General features: G+C 37.9%; 2 protein-coding genes across 9 annotated transcripts in view; both read left to right on the plus strand.

Annotated features, from left to right (window-relative positions):
- atf7ip (activating transcription factor 7 interacting protein) overlaps nt 1–4,338 on the plus strand; it is a 38,294-nt gene extending 33,956 nt beyond the window's left edge. Inside the window, exons 9-15 of the mRNA XM_073861611.1 lie at nt 11–66; nt 171–848; nt 1,926–1,957; nt 2,050–2,107; nt 2,266–2,340; nt 3,230–3,258; nt 3,370–4,338. Coding sequence (XP_073717712.1) covers nt 11–66; nt 171–848; nt 1,926–1,957; nt 2,050–2,107; nt 2,266–2,340; nt 3,230–3,258; nt 3,370–3,834 — 1,393 coding nt within the window. The 3' untranslated portion in view covers nt 3,835–4,338. The remainder of the gene's footprint in view (nt 1–10; nt 67–170; nt 849–1,925; nt 1,958–2,049; nt 2,108–2,265; nt 2,341–3,229; nt 3,259–3,369) is intronic.
- Nucleotides 4,339–9,735: 5,397 nt separating this feature from the next.
- grin2bb (glutamate receptor, ionotropic, N-methyl D-aspartate 2B, genome duplicate b) overlaps nt 9,736–22,188 on the plus strand; it is a 141,161-nt gene continuing 128,708 nt past the window's right edge. Inside the window, exons 1-3 of one of the 8 annotated variants that reach the window (XM_055204709.2) lie at nt 10,312–10,490; nt 10,671–10,725; nt 18,062–18,674. In XM_055204709.2, the coding sequence (XP_055060684.2) occupies nt 18,648–18,674 (27 nt within the window). In that variant the 5' untranslated portion in view covers nt 10,312–10,490; nt 10,671–10,725; nt 18,062–18,647. Of the gene's footprint in view, nt 10,000–10,311; nt 10,491–10,670; nt 10,726–15,594; nt 16,362–17,360; nt 17,749–18,061; nt 18,675–22,188 lie in introns of those variants that run through there. The other 7 variants (XM_073861548.1, XM_073861538.1, XM_055204710.2 and 4 more) reach the window with 7 other exon arrangements.

The raw sequence follows: 22,188 nt of genomic DNA on the forward strand, positions 1-22,188 counted from the left end.
TATTTTACAGTACTGTTAAAACCACAGTGGATCCCAAACTATCCGCTCCATCAGGTCCTTCTACAGGTGAGCGTTCAAACATTTCATTGTTTACTACTTAATTTCTCTTTCTAGTTCTTTACCATTCCTGGTCTGATGCTAAGTAATCTCTCCGTTTTTACTGTCCGCAGCGATCCCAGCTCAGCCCAAACCGCTGTCCACACCAACTACGGCAACCTCATCCGCACTGGCCTCCACTGCCCCCATTTTACAGATTATCTCCACAACAACAAGTTCTACTCCCTCATCCACCTCCTTGGCTGGCCAGTCTCAGACAGGCACTCTTTTATTAAAGACTGGTCCTAATACAGGGGTCATGACTACCAACGCAGCAACATCAGGAGGCCAGTCCGTCTCCATTCAGCCACTTTTAATTCAGCTGCCTTTAACTATGGCAAATGGGCAAAGTGGAGCATTAGTCAATACTGCTGGCGGTGTTGGTTTAATACCAGTGTCATCATTATCTACAGTTAATAGCTTGAATAAGGCGAAGACAACTACACCTACTACCACCACATTTATTCTCCAAAAAACGGCGGGTAGCGTCGCTTCGTCTTCCACCACATTGTCGACACCCTCGACCCCAGGAATGTCTTTGGCGAGAGCGGTTTATCCGGGTGGCACAGGGACTGTTAGTTCACCCAGCACAGGGATATCTGTGACGTCAGCCCGAACGCCTACGCAGTGTGCTGCTGTCGTGGGAGTGTCCACGGCGGTGTCTTCTCCAGGAACCACAGGGCCTGCAGCGACTGGTTCAGCGACTGCTGCGGCAGGTTCACCGTTAGCCTCTGCGTTGGCCTCGAAGACTGGTATGAGAGCTTCTGCTATTTTATTATCTTATGAGATTTAAGAAGCAATCTAGTTTAGATATATAAAAAATGAGCAAGTAAAGTAAGTAAATATTGCATCTCACAATAAATAGTGAGTAAATATGGCACACTGTTTCTATTTTATGTTATCTATGACATTATCAATTTGACTTTTACCATGTTTAAGTGCTATCATTGAGTCCCAATTGCTTCTATCAACCTAGAAAATGAACAACCCAGTAAAATGGTTTTGGTAAACCATTCTCTGTAAGCATGTGAAAAAATAGGTTAACTTATTATAATAATACTGCACCTTAATTCAACCCTGGCACTACCATTTAGTGCAGAGTAAGAGAGAAAATAATTGACATCACAACAGAGTTTCAATTTCAACAAACCACCGTTATGGCAAACAGTGTTGCATTTCATCATCTCATATTTATTTAAGGTGGCACACCCAAAAAATTTTGCTCACACCTATCAAGTGTAGGGCTGGCTTAATGATTGGTCGCGATTAATCGTTTGCATAATAAAAGCTTTTGTTTACATAATATAAATATAAACGTGTATACACATGCAAATATTTTTTAAATATATATATATGCAGGTATGAGTGTATTTATACATATTTATAAGACACAGTGTACCCACACATATTATGTAAACAAGAACTTTTATTCTGCAAACGATTAGTCGCGACTAATCTTTAGGCAGCCCTAATAAAGTAGCTATTTTAGCATGCTATAATAACTTATCTATGTGGTATTTTGAGCTAAAACTTTACATACACAGTCTGGGGACACCGAAAACTTATTTTACATCTTAAAGTCTCATAAAATGCCCCCTTCAATGTAGCTATATATATGTAAGGTTTATAAGAGTCATAAAAATGTTCAAATCGAGTGTTTCTTGTAGTAATTCTGTACAACCTTTTTTGTTTTACTAAACTCTTCTGACTGTAAGCAGATAGCACTTCAAGGAAAATGTAATGTAGTATTCATGCCCTTTATCCTGTTCAATAAATAAATAAATACTGTAATTCTTTAATAACACCACCCCCCTCTCCTTTTTTAACAGACAATCAGGCCGCAACCAAAACACCAACTCAGGTAAGCATGTTTTGTTGTAAATAATGAGATGAGTAAAACTGTAAATACGTTATAGCAAAAAAGTTTAACCATAATTTGTTTCCTCTTTACAGCCTGGCCGTCCCAAAGGTTCTGTGATCGATCTAACTGAGGATGACGATGATGTTCAAGGTAAAACAAACTAATGTTCATATCAACCCAGTTTCAGTTTCTTTGCAAAAACTGAATTTTAATACATTTCCAAATAACCCAACTGAATTGGATCAATTTTATACTGATCTTTGTCACTATCCCACATAATAATTATACTCTTTGTGGATGCTGTGCAGTAACAGGAGTGCAGAAAGCCACAGTTTCCCCTATGACACAACGTGCACCTTTAGTCAACTCGACTCCTAATGCTGGTGAGTTTCATCCCTTTTAGTTGTTTTTCTGATATTGGGGATGTGCCGATATATTGTCCTATAACCGATATCTGCGGTTAAAAGCTAATTTTCCCACTGTGGGACAGTGGCTGATTGTGTAAAACAGCAAATGGTCAGGGCAGAATATATTCTAGCAATCAAAAGGGGCGGAAAAAGGCAACAGAACTCATGCTTTGTGCTTATTTTCAAATTGGGGGACCATGACCACAGATTTGCAGTTTGTAAACTTTGCACTGATAGGTTTTCATAACAAAATGTTTTGAAATTAGTAAAATCTATCAGTAGATGTAATTCAAAACAATCAAATATTGTATCGGCATGAAAATGTTGTATTAGTGAATGCCTTGTAGAGATGCACTGATATATCGGCCAATAATCGGTAACAAGTAATTCTAAAATCTATCGGTAGATGTAATTCTAAGCAATCAAATATTGTATCGGCACGGAAATGTTGTATTAGTGAATCCCTAGTAGAGATGCACTGATATATCGGCCAATAATCGGTAACAAGTAATTCTAAAATCTATCGGTAGATGTAATTCTAAGCAATCAAATATTGTATCGGCACGGAAATGTTGTATTAGTGAATACCTAGTAGAGATGCACCGATATATCGACCAATAATCAGTAACAAGCAATTTTTCACACAATCACTGATGGTTATCAGTGGCCAATATATCCTGTCAATCAAAAGAGAAGAGGAAAATATAATCACAAACTATCGGTATCAGTCGATATCAATCGGAATAATCGGCCTCTGTGGATTTTTCATATCGGTACATCGCTAATCAGAAGTAGAATATTTTTGGTCTTGCTTTGTTGTTGCTCAATATAGTAATGTCTTGTATGTGCCTCCTTCCTGGTTTAGGGGTTCGAACAGCACAGCGCTCCTCTGTGGTGAGTCAGAATAATTTTTTTTGCTTTATTACTTAAAAATGCAATTGTTGTTGTTCTCTTGTATCCAATATGCTTCCTTTATAGTTACCTTCTACCTTTTCTTTCTCCCAGGACTCTCCCTCTCTATCCCGTCCAAGCTCTTCTTCCACCACCTCTCTTCCTCCATTACCATTAGCCCCGTCACCACCTGCACGTCTCCCACCAGAGGCCGCACAAACCTCAGCACCGCAGCAGCCCCAGCTCAAATTGGCCCGTGTCCAGAGCCAAAACGGAATCGTGCTCTCCTGGTGCGTCGCCGAAACGGACCGCAACTGCGCTGCTGTGGATACTTATCACTTGTATGCTTATCATCAGGACCACCAGGGGGCAGCAGCGGGCAACATCGCCTCGGCTCAGTCGCTGTGGAAGAAGATCGGGGAAGTGAAGGCGCTGCCGTTGCCTATGGCGTGCACCTTGACCCAGTTCGTGTCGGGGTCAACCTATTATTTTGCCGTGAGGGCGAAAGATGTGTACGGCCGCTTCGGGCCGTTCTGTGAACCGCAGTGCACTGATGTCATAACTCCAGCTTTATCCTAAGTTAATTCCAAATGCTGGTAGGATGATAGAAGAGGGTGTGGTATAGTCGAAAAGAAATGTTATAATGGTTTGTAATTGTTACAAAATTAACTTCAAAGACCACTGGTTTAGTCTGGCCCTTCGTGTTGTTAGAAATGATAGAAAATTCAAATAGGTCGTCTAATGCAAATGGAACTACAGATACTTACGAATGCATACAGAGACGCGACACACTATTTGTTTCAACTTTATTTTGCAATGGGAGGGGAACGTGCAGACTTGCATTGTGCTTGAAATTGTATTTTCCTTGTGCAGATTGTACAGAGTTAAGTATTTCTTTCTTCTTTTTTTTTTAAAGTGACTTTTTTTAAATAAAACAATATTCAATACATTGCACAGATGTTCCATGGTAGGACCCGGAAGTTAGTTACATAAAACGAAAGTGTTCAAGTTTTGTAGCGTTTTTGTCTGGTACCCAGACACTCCAAAAATGACACTCAATAAAAGTATTGATATATTTAAAAAGTGACTTTTCATTTCTTAAACCTACATTGTTGAACTATTTAATAACACATCTGACCATCTATTGAATAAATCTGCAACTACTAATGGAACTATGTACGCTGCAAAAAATGACTTTCTTACTTCGTATTACAAATATCTAAACATTCTTAAACCAAGATGCATTGAATTTTTTGTAATTTATCATCAAATCAAGCCTTAAAGTTCTGCATAATTAAGGGTGTGGCCACTTGAGTGACGGGTGAACGGCCACTGCTGTCACCAGAGTTGAGCTAGGCGGTGTGGTTTTAGCAACCACCCACCTCAGCTTCACCCATGTCCCGCCTCTTTACCCATTTTTAGTTTTTTGCGAGTAATGCGCGGTGGCGTGCGGCCAAGATGGCGATGGCAGACATCGCCTAATTTTGGCTTCAAAAAAGCTATCACAAACCTATGTGTGACGTCACGGACACTACATACATTTTTTACAGTCTATGGTTTTATGTCATGAATTTTCTTTGGAGGGGGTGCAAAAGGATGCACCCTACTAAAAGGACTCCAAAAAGTTTGAGAACCTCTGCTTTAATCCCAGATTCTGCTAGATCCCACGTTTTTATAGATGGCCACTTTCCCTTGTTTTCCCAACCCTTGTCTTGTTCAAGGCACTGTACATGCAAACAGACATACAAGAAGAGTGGCAGACAACTGGGCCCATGCAGTTTGAGATTGTGAAGAGGACAAGATTGAGAGCACACATGCACAACTTATAGCTCCACCTTGTGGACGATTTTCACCAAAGTTGATGTTCCCGTTGTGTGGACACAAGCACAAATTCCAAATAATGATCTGGGATTAACAATGTAATGCCATAGCTGCCGATATGTGTTTAGCTTTAAGTGCTTATTTTCATTAAATGCCCATCTGCAATTTACCAGTCGGCACATAAACATGGCATGAAGAGTGCTCTCTATATTTGACTGGATTCCTTATAGAACTGCTAAACTAGCTGCTTGTGAAGCCACCGGAAGTGTTTGAGCAGCCATGTTGTTATGTCCATACACAGATGCGTGTCAATGATCGACAGCCAATACTTAAAAATAAAACGAGCTTCGTATCAAATAAACAGAATTATTTTAAGGACTTCTGTGCATAAAATAGTTGTAGTGTTAATTTTTAACCAAATAGGTTTGATTACCGTAGTTACACACTGCCATAACTTTCTTAACATAAAATTTATTTATTTGTTACATTTATATAGCGCTTTTTCTGCAGCACTCAAAGCACTTTACACATGAAAGGCGGATTCTTCTCAACCACCACCAATGTGCAGCATCCACCTGGAAGATGTGACGGCAGACATATTGCACTAGAACGCCCACCACACACTACACACCAGTTTATTAGTGGAGAGGTGACAGAGTGATATATAGCCAATTAGTATGAGGGAATGATTAGTAGGCCAAAGGGAAAGTTTGGTGACAGAGCATACCCCTACTCTTTTTCGAAAGACATCCTGGGATTTTTAACAACCACAGAGAGTCAGGACCTCAGTTTAACGTCTTATCCAAAGAACTGTGCTTTTTGACAGTACAGTGTCCTCATAACTATACTGGGGTGGACCAACACAGACCACAGGGTGAGCACCCCCTGCTGGTCTCATGAAGACCTCTACCAGCAGCAACTTAGTTTTCCCAGGAGGTCTCCCATCCAAGTACTGACCAGGCTCAACCCTACTTAGCTTTAGTGGGCAACCAGCCTTGGGCTACAGGGTTATATGGCTACTTGCTGGTTATTTTTATGTGTGCAATTTTGTGCATATATCCATTTTAATATTATTATTGGAAATTGGCATTGGACATGTGCACAATAATGAATGTACAACATTAATAAAGTTGTACGACATTAATTTTAAATAAGGCTAACTGCTGAAAAAGTTTGCCGAGGTTCACGTGAGGCTACGCAGAGCAAGGCAAAGCCTACGGCGTAAAACCTACGCACGACAATAACTTGGACTTAAGGCCAAGCCGGATATACAAAAAATGTACACAAAAAACATACAAAAACAGAAAAATAAATATAAACATGTAACTGTGAGAAAAACAAAAAAACTATGGAACTGTTTTGAACTTGAATACATTTTAATAAATATAAATACTGTTTTCCCAATGATTATTATTTTCCCCCAGGTTTCAGAGTGTTTTGGGCACTTAACATGCCTGAAAATCTTGTAAAGTTTTTACCAGGCCATAAGGCATGAGCAAAGTTTGGAACATGGGTGTGGTAGGGGCTCTGCAGTGCCCCCTTTATGTATCGGATGAACTTGGTGCAAAGATTGCACATACCATTTTTGGATTTTGTGGAATGTGATTGTTGATAGATGTCAATCCCATAGAAGTTCACCACATTATTCCAAGACGCTGAAGAAGGATTTTTTTATCATCTCGAATGCTGTTACCATAGCGATGGAGGAAATCAAGGTAAAGGGAACTGTCTCATATTTTCTGCTTGCATTAAGTGATTTCGATCAAACCTGAGCTACTTGTTTGGTCATAGGATCTGATAACATTTGACGTGGCAGCAGGAAGTGCCATTGACAGTACTACAAACTTTAAAATAGTCTTACACATTTGCCCACTGTGCATTGTATTCCGAGAGCCACCATACAGTGATGCCTCCACAATGCTTGAGCCCATCATCGCAGCTAGCACCTGACGGTTTCAGCAGTAACAACATTAACAAATGCCTTTCATGGAACAAACATAACTTCCGGTAAACTTCCGCGAAGAATCAATAACAACAGAGTCCTTTTAGAGTAGTTTATTTAGCAAAATAAACAAGAAGTAGATTATCTTCGTTCAAATCATAGCTAAAGCATATCACAAACTACACTGAGCTAACATTACTGTGTAAAATTAATGTATACAATGTAAACTACAGATCAGCTGCCAAACCTCCCTTAACATAGCGGTGATCCCGTCTCCCCTCGTCTTAAGGAAACCAAAACATTTGTTATTTTCGACAAGATATTTGTTCCAGAGTTCAGTTTAGCCACTAGCCAGACCATTAAACAAACAGAGACCGAAAGTTAAGTCCTTTCCAGACAATAAACCATCCAGACACTGACCACACTTAGATGATGTTCACCCAGCTGCTTTACTTGAAAGCAAATAGACAAATCACAGATATGACACAAACATTTTTGTCTAACAAAAATTAAACAAAAATACCTTAAAAAATTCACTTACATTTTATTTATAAATGGCATCTCTTTAGATCAAGCAAAGGAAAAAGTATGGAATAAACAAAATGGAACAACCAAATAAATCAAATGCAGGGGCAAGCCAAAAAATGCTAGTTGGCAGTTAAAAGGGAGTGCTTATACACCTTAAAGCAACACTAAAGAGTTTTTTTACCTTAAAATAACGTTTCTAAAAAAGTTTCAGTCATTCATCCCCTCGAAACAGGGTGAATGGCAATTTCACATTCGCTTTGCAGCCCTCTATCGGCCAAAACCGCACTAAAGAAGTTTCCAACCGTCGGGTCGCGGTCCTGTAGTTCGAGGGAAAACTACAAAATCTTGCTTTACGGCAGGCCTACAATCCAATCGGAGCCAGCTTTGCTGCAGTAGGCTAAATTATTTACGACATTGGTAATGGACAGTTCCGCTTCCAACCTGTAGGGGGAGCAAAGAGCAAAAACTCCTTAGTGTTGCTTTAACTGCTGGACTCAAATAATTGAAAGGAAACATGGCCCCAAGAACAAGAAGTTGGTTGTTCCCAGTCAGCTGTGTCTAAAATTTGTTGCAAGTATAAACCAAAGGGAAGGTTATAAAGGAAAACATACAGACAGGAAAGACAACACTAGAAAAGGCAATGTTTGTGACAGAACTGTAAGAAACTGCCTAAATGAAATGGGCTTTACTTACAGAAAAGCCAAATGAAAACCAGCACTACCACCTAAACACAGGATAACAAGGTTACAGTGTGCTAAAGTGAAGCAATCATGGGAGTGTGGATCATTGGATGAAAGTGATATTCAGTGATGAAGCACAATTCTGCATTGGCTAAGGAGATGATGCTGGCACTTTTGTCTCGTGACGCTTTATTGAAATATATCAAGATGCCTGCCTGAAGAAAACAATGAAATTCCCTATCTCATTTATGATATGGGGCTGCATGTCAAGTAAAGGACCAGGAGAAAATGGCAGTCATTACCCTAACAGTCAACGCACATATGTACATTCAAATTTGGGACAGTTTTCTTATTCCATCGATAGATTATGTTTGAAGATTAGGAAGTAACTTTTCAGGATAATAATGCATCTAGAGTGCAAGAAACCGTACAAATCCTGTGTAAACGCAGTTTTCTGCATAGCTGCTTGATTTGCATGTAAGCACATGAAAACAGGTTTCTGCAATAAGAACATTTTTAAGGGGTTATTCTGCTTATTCTTATTCATGTAAACACACTCAATGTTAAAACATAAATCAGACAATGCACCAGCAATTTAGTGTTATTATTGTAGCGTAGTGAAATTATTACTAGTATTCCAGCAATTGTGGTTTTAAAGGCGGGGTGCATGATTTTTGAAAAACACTTTGGAAAAAGGAGTGGGTCCGAGTACCAAAACACACTTATAGCCAATCAGCAGTAAGGGGCATGTCTACTAACCGACATCGTTGCCTGGATTGCGAATGTGTGGGGCCGGTCTATCAAAAGAAGGTCCAGGTTCTATTGGGGTAGCGTGTTTGTTTGGGTGATTTCAAATGTCAACATTTGCTTTTAGAGATCATGCACCCCCCCCAACTGGCTTGAAATACAATCCTAGGTCCACTAAGTCTGAGACCAAGACAAGACCAAAGACAGTCAAGACCAAGACAAAACCAAAGACAGTCGAGACCAAGACCATCAAAAATTGTCCAACAACATTACTAAAAGCTGACTAAAATCAACAGAAGATAAAATTGTAATTAAATAAAATACCACGAAGATTACAATTTTTAAACGTATGGGGACAGTTTCCCGGACAGGGATTAGACTAGTCCTAGACTGAAATAAATTTAAGAACTGTCCAAACTAAAAACAACTTGCACTGACATATCTTAAAATACATCAGTGTCTTTTGTGTTGCCTCAAAATGTGCACAAGTAATGTTTTTAGTAGGGCATGTTTTTCCTAATTAAACTAAGATCTAGTCCTGGCTTAGGCTAATCCCTGTCTGGGAAACCACCACGTAAAATTAGCACTAGAAGGTCCTGAAGCCATGCTAAAAACCACTAACCAATCAGGATGAGATTCAAATATGTGGACCAATGGGATTTCGCTGTAGGTGGTGCTTCTTAAGGGTCGTTCACATTATGATAACTATAAAAATATAGTTTAAAAATCGTTTTATGTTGAAGAGAAAAGCGGAGTTTACACCACAACTATAACAATAAAGATACAATGAACGATATCGTTGTGATCGCTTTCTGGTCGATTTTCCTCACACGATAAACCGTTGGCAGTCAATCAAATCTATTTCAACTTCAAGTGCACGCGCATTTGAAATGACACAGAGGAGAATGTCTTTGCTGAGGACTAACGTAAAATTACATAAAATTACCTCAGGTGTCTAGCGTTGATGCAGTTGCTGTGAAGTTCACTACGCAATCCTTTTTACCTACCACATGACTACGCCAAAAGGTAAGATATTAGATTGTTACACATAAACTACTAGATTCACTGTATGTTTAAGTTAGCGTTACGCGAAACGAATCGTGTTGAGGACATCTGCTGGTTAACCGCTGTGTATATGCAACAAGAACAGGATATTTACATTCAGTCAGTGACATGTCAACAAATGCAAAAGTTTTTTTTTATAAACCCCCCCGCAATATTAGTTAATGCCATTATAGGCAACTTAAGGCAAGTGATTTGCGCGAGTGAATTAGCAAAAAGTTATCGTTATTGTCCGGTAGTTAACGTTATAATATGTAAACGGGTTCAGCAGTAATTACGCGAACGACAAAATGCCTGTTGCGCTTGGTGTGACGAAATTCGCATTGCTGATTTGCATAGAGGAGACTGCTGTCTTGTTCCCGCGGAATTGGGAGACTTTAAAACTGTTGACGCGTGTTGTTTATTTCCAGCTGGTTAAAGATGGTGGTATTTGGTTCATAATCTGTCTTCTTAAGGTAATAAGATACATTTATTTGTAAATGCTGCGTTTATGAGTATATAAACAATGATTTTTAAGAAGAAATTGTGTGTAATGCATATTAAATATGTAACGTTACTTGCGTTTTGGAATTTGGGCTACGGTCATTGGGTTTTAGGTTAGATTTAATGGCCATTGAACTGTTTTTGTTATGCAGATCTGGCAACCTCGTCAACAACCGTTTATCTGACAGTTAACACAGTCAGTCTGAGGTAAGTTTACTTTACGAAAGCTTAATAAATGCGGTTCTTTTAAAAAAATGTTCAAAGGGTCGTGTGTTAATAAAGCGATGATGTAAAAAAAACGTGAAACGTTTACCTGTAGTATGCTTAAATGCAGAATTTACCTGCTTGTATCGCCTATATTGGTCGCAAGGGGGCAGTAAAAGATTATTTTTGTAAAACAGTACCGTCCTCAGACAATAGTGCTATATCTTAGCATAAGTTATGTAATCAAAATAGTATTTTCAATTTGAAAATAGGTTTAGGTTTCATGTAAAACGAAAATTTAAATTTAGCTAGCTCCTACAGGCTTTCAATTTTCAAGCACTTTTAATTTGCATTATTTTACAGTTCTGCCTTGCATCTTGTAACCTCAGGAATATGTATGGGTTTCTCAAAATGACAGAAGTGTTGTAGGTTGTTTGGTATTAAGCATTTATTGTGTAAACACTCATTGTCCATTACTTAATAAATGTGTAAAAGTTTGTATAAAGTGACGAAGTAGGTGTAATTTAAATGGATAGTTCACCCAAAAATTCAGTCATAATTTTCTCACTTTCTTGTTGTTACAAACCTGTATACATTTCTTTGTTTTGATTAACACAAAGGAAGATATCTTGAGGAATGTGTGTAACCAGACCTTTTGTGAGCCCCATTTACTTCCATAGTAGGAAAAAAGATTACAGTGGAACTGACAGAATTTTCATTTTTGGCTGATCTATCCCTTTAACTGAATAAAAGATTATAAGATCAGTACATTTCAACTTTCTTGACTTTTTCTTGACTTTGGTTTCCACCAATTGCCCACAACAGTATATGAAGATTCCTCAACTCACAATTTCTACCCAATAAAATATAGAGCTTAGCATAACTAAAAAGATGTTTATTCGTTATAAAAATAGCAAAATACGAATTTCTTGATTTTTTTGTTGTTTTAGCCCTTTTTACTCATGTTAAAATCATGTTAAGGCCCCTTTGGAAGTTTATTATAGCCCCAGACCCCTGATTGAGAAATAGATTTGCTTGTTGGTATGTAATGTTAACTCAGATGTGTAATGGTTGTACTGGGCAGAGCTCCCTGTTCAGCTTCCTAAGATGCCAAAATGTTATTTGTCTTTTCTTTTGATAAGCTTTCATTTTTAAACTTGTGTTATTGTTATTATTGTTATATTTTTTATGCAACAGGTGCACAAAGGCTCTAACAGTGTAACCCCACATGATACAACTTGATATACTTAAAGTAAAAAACTAGGGGTGCATAACGATTAATCGCGATTAATCTATAGCAGAATACAAGTTTTTGTTTACATCATATATGTGTGTGAACTGTGTATAATAACCCTCTCATATACACACATGCATGTGTATATTTAAGAAATGTTTACATGTGTATTTACATTTGTATATTTATATACAATTTATATTGTATATAAATACTTAATATACTGTATAAATACTTTTGTTCTGCTGTAGATGAATTGTGATTAATCATTATGCATCCCTAAAATAAACTCAAATTATGTATTAAAGTAAAAAAGAAGGGCTTTAAAGTAATCACTCGCTGCGCTTAAGGGCTTGTTGTAGTTGTGCGTAGGTCCTCCGGCATAGGTTCCGCGTCGGTTTTCATTTATACTTTTGCGTTGTCGTCCGCAAAAGCGCATAAACCGCTGGTAGGTAGTATCCATGCGTGTAACCACAGTAGCAGCGTGACCATCAATGAAGAAGCAGCTTGGCATGTTAACTCACAAACGAAGAAGAAACAGCAACTTGTTGTGTATGATTTCAGAAGACCAGCAATTATGGAAGTAAATAAACAGCGACTTTTGTTGCAGTTTGAGTGAAATCACTCCTCAACTTGGCCCATCTTTGTTTTCGCCGTCGCAAACGTTAATATCTGTGAGTTTTTTCACCTGACGGGAGGGGTTCTGCTGGACCAATCACATCACTTGCGGCCGGAACTGACGCGCTGTTAAACATTTTGCGAGGTGCATGTCAGGCTACACAGAGGCCGTTTCTCAATGTCAAGGATACTTCCTTGGCAGGACTAGTCCTTACAAGGCTAGGAGAGGCTCATCTTAAGCATTTGGAGAACACGTAAATGGAACAGGCTAGCAAGTGCACGTCATTGCGTCAATGAAAGGTGTGCTTTCGGTGCTGCGCACATAGGATTGTGGGTGATTTCAGCGTGCAAAGAGTGCGAAGGATACTAGGGATGGGTACCGACCTCGGTACTTTTATAGGCACCGACCGAATTGCGTCGGTACTACCCAGTATCGATTCACATAAAATCAATCGGTGCTCAATTTCGGTACCTGAGAGAACATGTCAGCGCGCCGTGTGAGTCCGGTACGTAGCGAAAGCGTGTGCGCGCGCGAGAGAGAGATGGTGTGGTAAGTGACACCCCTTTGCAACTTGCTTAATGGCTAACAGAAAGCGATCTAACATGTGGTTAAATTTCACAAAGGATGATGCAGACAATGCTACCTGTAATATTTGTAACAGTAAGTGCAAGGTAAGCAGTGGTAATACATCCAACCTGAGGAAGCACTTATTTAAACACAGTGTGTATTTAGAAGCACAGCTTATTAAGCTTATATAAAAGCTTATTAAGATGCGTTTTCGTCGATCGGATCACTAGTGGACGAGAGAGACAAATTCTGTTTACACCTGGTATTTAGCAACACCAGTCCGTCTCTTTTTTCCACTTTCGATCGGTCCTGTCCTGATTACTTTGAGTGGTGGTCCGTGGAGACCGCGGGGAAGTCCCTTTGCTTTCGTTTTAACGTAAGCTGGAGTAATGACGGGTTTAAATGCACACGAACTAATACTATGCTTGTGTTTTAAGTAAACATGCTGCACAGTGTTTTGTACATGAATATGTTGGAGCTTTCTCAGATTTTCCAGCACAATTAATGAATTAAGATCACACAACTTTCACACGCTCGCGAAATGAAACTGCGGAGATCAGCCGCTTTTAGCTTTATCAATGAAAGCCTAAAGACTGTGTGTTCACGCTAAAAGTCAGAAATGACGTAAAACTTTGTCCTCAGTACCTCAAATTAGATAAATAGGAGGAGAGAAGGCAGTCCGTGTGGCTGTTCGAACACATTTAACCACATGCGGACCAAATGCCAATGCTGGTCAGATTGGCAAAAAAGTATCTCTGTGTCCAGTCCTCTTCTACATCCTCAGAGCGAGTGTTCTTTACCGCTCTGTCATGGCTTTTACCTGAGAACGTTGACATGCTGATTTTTCTAAAAATCAACTGCTAGTATTGTTTTCAACATAAAAGTTTACTTTTATGTTGCTTTTAGGACGTTTATGTTCATTGATCATTTGTCTTACTTATATATTTTATTTATTTATTTTATTTATATGTAAGACATATTCCCTGGATGTTATAGGGATGTTTTTTTTGTAAAGATTTTGTGTATTATTAAACATTTCGAAATAAATAACAAAATGTTGAAAATGAGAGGTTTGGGCTTATTATGTCCACTGAAAGTCACTTAAGTCAGAGTAAAGTACCGAAAAAGGTACCGCTGGGTACCGGTATCGAATTCCATGTACCGGCATCGGAACCTGTACCTGTAAAAATGTGAAATGTACCCAACCCTAAAGGATACATATATGCATCATTTCCTGTATATGGAATATTTCTCGAATCGAATAGGATCCTTGACATTAGAACAGTCCTTCGACTGATGTCGATGACGTAGCATTTTTTGAAATTCTGGCTTCCGAGGACCCTTCCTCGACATTGAAAAACGGCTAGGGCTGCGCACAGGCTACGGATAACCGTACACCGTAGCTACGGCGTAGAGCTTACGCACTACTATAAATTGGGCATTACTTCCAGACTATATTGTAGGCGAAAAGCAGTGGCGAGGCAAGTATGTCTGAATTCATAGTATATGAAAAACATTACGCGAAAAGTACCCAGATGACCTGCTACTTCCGGCAAGATCTTGAAGTGTTCATTCGATGGACACTTTGCTATCCCATTATCCTCCAGGAGATGAGTTATTCAACAAAGAAAAAGACAGAGGAGCGCTGTTTCTTTCAAAAATCCAGAAGTGGTTACTAAATAAATATATTAAACAGCTGTCCCTTGTAATTAAATTGCGCTTGTTTAACGTCATTCCAATTAACGACTAACTTGTTGTTATGACGACATATGTCACACGATGTATCAACATGGCGGATGTAGCACGTCCAAATTCATTCATACTATCCATATTCATACTATATAGTACCTGCTGTTTTAAGGGTCGATGAGTAGGTACTTCATCTAATTCAGTACGTACTCACAGTATGCGACTCACGCAACGTCTCTCAAGTAATATATCACTCAGTAAAGTTATAAATACTCATCATTGGTTCTGCTGCCTATTGAGATGATGCTGGGACTGTAATTCCTTTTGATAGTGTGATTTTTGTGTCATTTTCAAATTCATTTTTCCTCTTCGTTTTTCAAAATGATCGATAAAGAGAGTCTGAGTAAAAGAGAGTGCACCAGGCAGACAGTTTTAAAAGAGGAGTGGAGGACAGGCGCCAAGAAATGGACGATCAAACGGACAAGTGATAAGTAGCTCAAGCCAAGAATCCAGAGAATGAGCAGACATCGGAAAAAAACGGACATAGAAAACTCAAACCAATGAGAGAGAGTGATAGCACACCCATACAGAAACAGTATTCAAGAGATGTATACGTTTTTATACTTAATCCTATAGAGGGACCCCTCTCATTCTGCTTTCACCGCCTCACTCATACTCCTCCACAGCTCGCTCGCTGTCAATAAGGGAGGGGAGAGAGAGAGAGAGAGAGAGAGAGAGAGAGAGAGAGAGAGAGAGAGAGAGAGAGAGAGAGAGAGAGAGAACAGTCTCGATGTGTTGAATTCTTGGGCAGACATTGCAACCGCTACACCTCTTCCTACTGTTCTGCCTCAATCACTGTCTGTGGAAAAGGGCTATTACTTACTGCAAACGGAGGATTCAGAACCCAGAAAAAAAGGAGAGAAAGAAAGCGAGGAAGAAAGTGTGTGAGAGAGAAAGAAGAACTGAAGCAACAACTAGACAAGAAGAACAAACTGCCAGCCTTACCTGTTTTAAAAGAAGGAAAGGAAAACGGAAGGCACTGGAGTATTTGTTTTTTTCTTTCGTTTCATTTTTTTCTTTTTTCTCATCGTTGTGCTGGGAGGCACATCATCTTTTCATTTGTTTGCTCTCTCCATCATTTGCCTCCTGATCTATTTCTCCATCTATATGGTGTATAATTTTGTCTATTAATGACAAGACAGGAGAGAAGAGAAAGAAGGGGCAAGTTTTTTTTACTCTTTCCGTCCTTTGCCTATTACCCCTTCATTTCTTCACCTCTCCTCCGATCCTTCCCTCCTCCTCCTTCCTTCCTCCCATCCATCCGTTCCTCCCACTCCCATCAAGTGTGATGCTCTCTGAATGAAAGTTTATTGGAATTGCGAAAGAGATGCAAAAACCATCTCCACACCTCCTTATGAGTTTTTAATTATTCCTTTTCTTTCTCTCTTTTTTTAAGCAGTTCTTTTTGTCCTCCACCATCTATCCTTATGCATCACTCTTTTTTCCCTGGATGCTTTAATATTCCTCTAGGTAGGTTAAACGGCTCGTTTAGTGTCTTCGATCTGTTTGTCTGTGTGTGTGTATTTGTGTGTTCCTTTTTACATGTACATAAAACAGACATTGACACACACGTACACACATACACACACACATGCACACATGCATTTAACTAACGGACAACCAGGTAACAGGAATTTTAACCCTACCGATTTTCCATACCTGCCATTTTTACCTTTGCCAAACTCTTTCCATCTTTCATTTTTCAAGTATTAGTGATTAAGTTTGATTTAAAACAATTTGCTAATTTTACACGAGATTCTGATCTTTTAATTATATTGGTGAGGTTCTTAATTTGCTGTCATTGGGCAGATTTTCAACATGCAATTTCTGGTGTCAGCCTGTCTCAATACTGTCATAACTAAATAGTGAACGATACTTCAGTATTTGCTACAAAAAACATTAAGGAGACAGTGCAGTGATTTTGTTTCAATGTAATGATTTTCCTCATCTCACCTGCTCACTAGCCTTAGTCCATTTGCTCTGTTATGGATCACTCCATGTTTTTATTGAGTGTTTCATTTTCTTCTGTCACTTTATATAGTTTCTCACATTCTGCCTAAATTTATCTGTTCATCTAACACCTTTCAGACAAGCCCTCAGCTCATCTGCTTCTCATCTTTGCTTGGTCTTCCTTGGTTTTTGACGTCCATGGCTACTGTATGACTTTAAGCTTGTTACAGAATGAAAACTTTTTTCTTCCCATTTTCAGTTATTTATACCCCTTAAATGATCCTCCTTGAATTGAACTGCTTGCACTTCATTTAATACAATCTTTTATTTATTTTTTTGAAATGCATTTCATTGTTTTTACTGACAAGTAATTTAACATTTTATTGTAGACATATAATGTTGAATGTAAAAAACAGGATTGATTTTTTCCTTCCTTCTTAATTTATTTATTTAAATTTACTGCCTTAACTTAATTGGTAAATGCTAATTTAAATATAATAATAAGATGCTTATTCATAAAACGATGTTGAGTCACAACTTAAATTGGAAGGAAATTTAAACATCTCATTCTTTTTTATATTGCTTTTGAGATCATGTTTTCCTTTTAAAATCTTAATAAAATATATAATTTCTGCTATTTTGAATTCTCTTTATGTGATTTACACTTTTGGACATCATTTACTTCTACATCTTACATTTTTTCTCTCAAATATGGACTTTATGAAAAGCAAACAAACAAAGCATCATCTTATTTGCCTGTTATTTGGCAAAATGGACATGTTGAAGGAAGGCAACCATCTTGTCTTTTGTTTTTGAATTCGTGCATTCGCCCACTGTCTTGTCTATCACATTTTTTCTAAACATTATCCAAATAATAATGGTGAAATACCACAGGACAGTTAGACTGGTAAGTAATGCAATAATAATATCAGACATTCATTTATTTCTATACATTTGTAAGTGTTACTCTGTGTGCATTTGTGAAACATGGCCGTCTCTTCCATGGTTCATAGAAGCCTATCACATTTATTATTTAAAACATATCAATCAAGCAACCCCCATAACCCTTGACAATTGTTAATACATTATTGGACACGGCGTATTAGATCAATAGAAAGAAACAACAAGGGGAAAAAAAATCTCACAGTTGATAATTTTTCTCCTTTTATTTGTCAGCACACTGTATTTGAGACACTGTTCTTTGCCTTTCTCTTCTATAGTGTTACGAAGAGGATCCAACAAAAGACTTGACTGGATATCTAAACCAGTGATGTTTTGAAAACATCCAAGTGGACTCTATCAAGCAACTTTGTGGACATGTTTGCAGATGAATATGAACTTTTAAGCTTAACTAGAAACACACTTTATCATCATCTTTTTGCCAACTTCTTATGATTTATTACTTTTTCGTAGCTGATGTAGGCCCGACAGTTGTCCTGATCCATTTTAAATTTAAATCCATTTTAGGTGAACTGTTTCTTTGAGTGACTAAATAACAATCCCATATCTCAAACATTTAAAATCTCATTTGTCGTTTTGTTTTATTTTTTCAATTGTGAACCAGGATTTTTTTCTTATTAGTTTTGATATATAAAATTCTCTCTGCTGCATCATCCAGTCTGGATTTACAGTAGGGACCAAAACTTTCGACTACCCTTTTTATCTGACAGTCATCTGTCTCGCCAGCCTTTCTTTTTACTACCAATTCCTCATCTATTTCAACGGTCAGTCACTCCTTCATCCAGGGCTATGAGAGGAAGAGATAAAACCAAGCTCACATCATCATGCTGGAGTTGAGGAGAGAAAATGGGAGTTGGGCTGGCAATGTTCAAGGTAAGAGAAGACCTTTGTTTTTTATTTTTTTATCACTCTCTCCAAATTCTGAGTCTTTTTTTATGAACACAAGAACATGAACATACACCCTTGCCATGTACTCTCATGTCTTTCTCATCACCTTCTGTCACGTACTCACATCTATATTTTTCTCTCTGGGCTTTACATTTTTCTTGCTTTAACGAATGTTTGTGTGTGCATGTTTATGTTCAGAATTGCATATCTGCATAATACTGTTCCTATTGCCTCAGTGTGTATACTGTGCACAGTATGCAAATTTTCTGTATGCATGAGCGATATACAACAGAGCGTATGGCATTAATACTGCATCCCACAATGCAGTCTGCTCAACTCTTTTTCTAGTGTGATGAATAGGATTTTTAGTCAAAGGTTTATAAGAACAATTTCCTTCTTATATTTGTTAAACAGAAAGGTTCTTTGGCTGCTATACCATGCAGCCGAAAATGGTTCTATGGCATTGTTTAAGCTGCGAACATCCTGACTTGATATTTGAAATGCTACTGTTCACATTTTTACACAAAAAGACAAAAACAAGTCGAAGATGATAAATATAGCGATATATGAGCATGCTAAATAATATGCTATGCAGTGTGATATTTTTTTTTTAAATCAATTTAAATTGTATTAAAATATATATAAAAAATTAACCAACATATGTTTCATATTTCTGAAAAAAGAAAGCATTCACAACAACTTCTGAAAGTGAACAGCCATATTTTACTGTTGCATAAAAAGAATCAGATATTTTAGCAGTTTCAATTAAAAATCTTATCCCAGTACATGTCATCTTAGCAAAATTATAGCCCAAAATATCATTTTATACCCTAATATATTAAAGGTGCTCTAAGCGAATTCAGGCGTTTTTGGCTATAAAACCATTTTTGTTTTATACAGTAAACATCTCCTCACTATCTGCTAGCTGGATGTCCCCTAAACACACTGTAAAAAAACGCAGTCTCTGTAGACAGCCCAGGCTTCACAAACTGAAACAAAAATAAAGTGGTCAAACCTACCACCACGAAACATAACAAAGTGTTCCAGCCAATAAACAACAAGAAGGATTTGGGAGTGGGGGTTGGGCGCGTTCATGACTCGTTCAGAAAGCACGGAAGTTTGCTACGCTTCGTTTTGTTTGAAAACACTTTGAACGTCAACAAGAAGTGAAATTACACAGATTCACTTAGAGCGCCTTTAAGTTTCACCTGCTGCCGGTAGATGCGCTAATTTAGTAAATGCATCTATTGGTCGTATTTGGTAAAATGGACAAACGACCAAAGCAATCGTATGGGTTGGAGAATAGGTTGAAACAAATAACGAAAATATCACAACTATCACGCACATAAATATCGTAACTAACATCCACGTGCCATATACTATATTATCCGCATTGACCTTAAACTTTAACCATACGTTACTTTTTGAAGTATTAAAATGAAATCTCATTCATTGCAAGCCAATGCGATACACTGTAAAAAAAAATTCCGTAGAAATTACAGTGTTACTTACAGCTGGTTGCCGGTAATTTACCGTAGATTTAAAATTGTGTTATTTACTGGCAAGAGTTTGTTCAAAGTTAAATAAATTTTAAATATTAACAAGTCTTTATCTTTACAGAATAAAACTATACAATAACAGCCTCATGCAAAGCATTCTGGGAACCAGAAATCATCATCAACCTTTTCCTGTTTTTTGCTTCAGATTTTGTTTCCCAGAATGCTTTGCTTGATGCTGTTATTTTAGTTTTACTCTGTAAAGACAAAGACATTGTAAATGTTTAATGTTCATTTAACTTTGAACAAGTTTTGGCAGTAAATAACATAAATTTAATTCTACGGTAAATTACCGGCTAACAGCTGCAAGTAACACTGTAATTTCTATGGAATATTTTTACAGTGTATGCATATTTTTATCATTTCGGTATGTTGTGTAGCCCTAATAAATGCCAGTTTATACACCAAATAAAACATGCTTTGTTTATTTTGATATTGTACACTTTACAAAAATAATACAACGTTGCTACACGACGCCATAAAAGACCCTATAACATACAAAGAACCTTTCTGCTTTACAGGTTTTTGCCAGCCTGATCTCAGGAAAATTCTCACATATTTTACAAAATTTACTAATTCGTATGAATTCATACAAAGTTAATTATGCAAAAACGAATGGTTATCATAAAAAAAAAAAAAAATAACGAAACCTCATCCCTTACCCCAACGTCACAGGGGTCAAGGCAAATCGTACAAAAAATGTACTAATGTGGTCATATGAATTAATATGAATTAGCCACCTCGTAAAATACTTACGAATTGCCATGAGATAGCATTGGTTTTTGCGGTGGAAAGAGTTGTTAAATCACAAACTTTTTCATTCTGCGACCCATTTGGACAAGTATAATATCTCAGGTCCCACTAATTTTTATAGTAATATGTAGAAAAAATACATTTAGAAATACAAAAAGAAATTGGTTCTATTTTAGAAGAGAGTAGGTGATCTTTCATTTTTAGTGTATGAATTAAATGTAAGTTTAATTGCAAATCCAAAATGCCTAATCAAGTGACTTTAATCCCACCTGATACTCCCCTAGTGGTCCTGACTCACAGTTTGAAAAGCCCTGCTTTAGACTATAAAAAGGTATTAAATAAATGGTTCTTTCAGGAACCTTTGACTGAACTATAAATAGTCCTTTTATGGCATCGCAGTAAAGAACCTTTTGTAGAATCTTCGTTTTTAAGAGACTGTACGTCTGTCTTGTCCTTATGGCATTTGACCAAATTGCTCTTGGTCATGTTGCCTTCTTTCCAGTTTGAGTAATGTGCCTGTGGTCTGGGTCAGACATGGCAGCTAAGTGGGTCAATGAAAGTGATAAATACTGAAAGATAAGGTGAAAGACAGAGGTGTTTGAAGTGCTTTTACTCTCTGGAAAAGCAGAGTCAGTTCTTGGAAAGCAGGAATGTTATAAGTCGTTCCAGTCGAAATGTCTGATGACGTATCGGCCTGTTGCGATGCACCACTACTGATTAACGTGAGGTGACAGCATTTTTTACTCATGTCATTGGGGTCGAAGCACCTGTCAATCAAACTTGACATTGATTGACAGGGACCAGAGGGATGAGGACAGTGTGGAATGTCTTTCAGAGTGAAGCATCACTCAGAGATTCCGTTGGTGTGGTAACGGAGCCTCTGTTGGCATGGCAACGGAACATAGGGACACAAGGGCATTCTAGACTTTCAGTGATATAACTGCTACACGGAGATGGTGTGAATCTGATTTTATGTCAGCCATTGTTTCATAAATAATGATGCTTACACGGAAGACACCTTGCTCGTGTAGATGGATTGCCCTTTCGTCCCAGTCTGACAACGTAACACTCGACTTCACGCTAGTGTGCGTACCCGCCGAGCAAAAAACAAGCCTTAATCTATCATCCTGATACATGGGAAATTGAACTTTATATAAATGTTAGTTTTTTAAACAAGGATGAAAGTCAAT

The sequence above is a fragment of the Misgurnus anguillicaudatus genome, chromosome 3 (assembly GCF_027580225.2).
Source record: "Misgurnus anguillicaudatus chromosome 3, ASM2758022v2, whole genome shotgun sequence".
Lineage (NCBI taxonomy): Eukaryota > Metazoa > Chordata > Actinopteri > Cypriniformes > Cobitidae > Misgurnus > Misgurnus anguillicaudatus.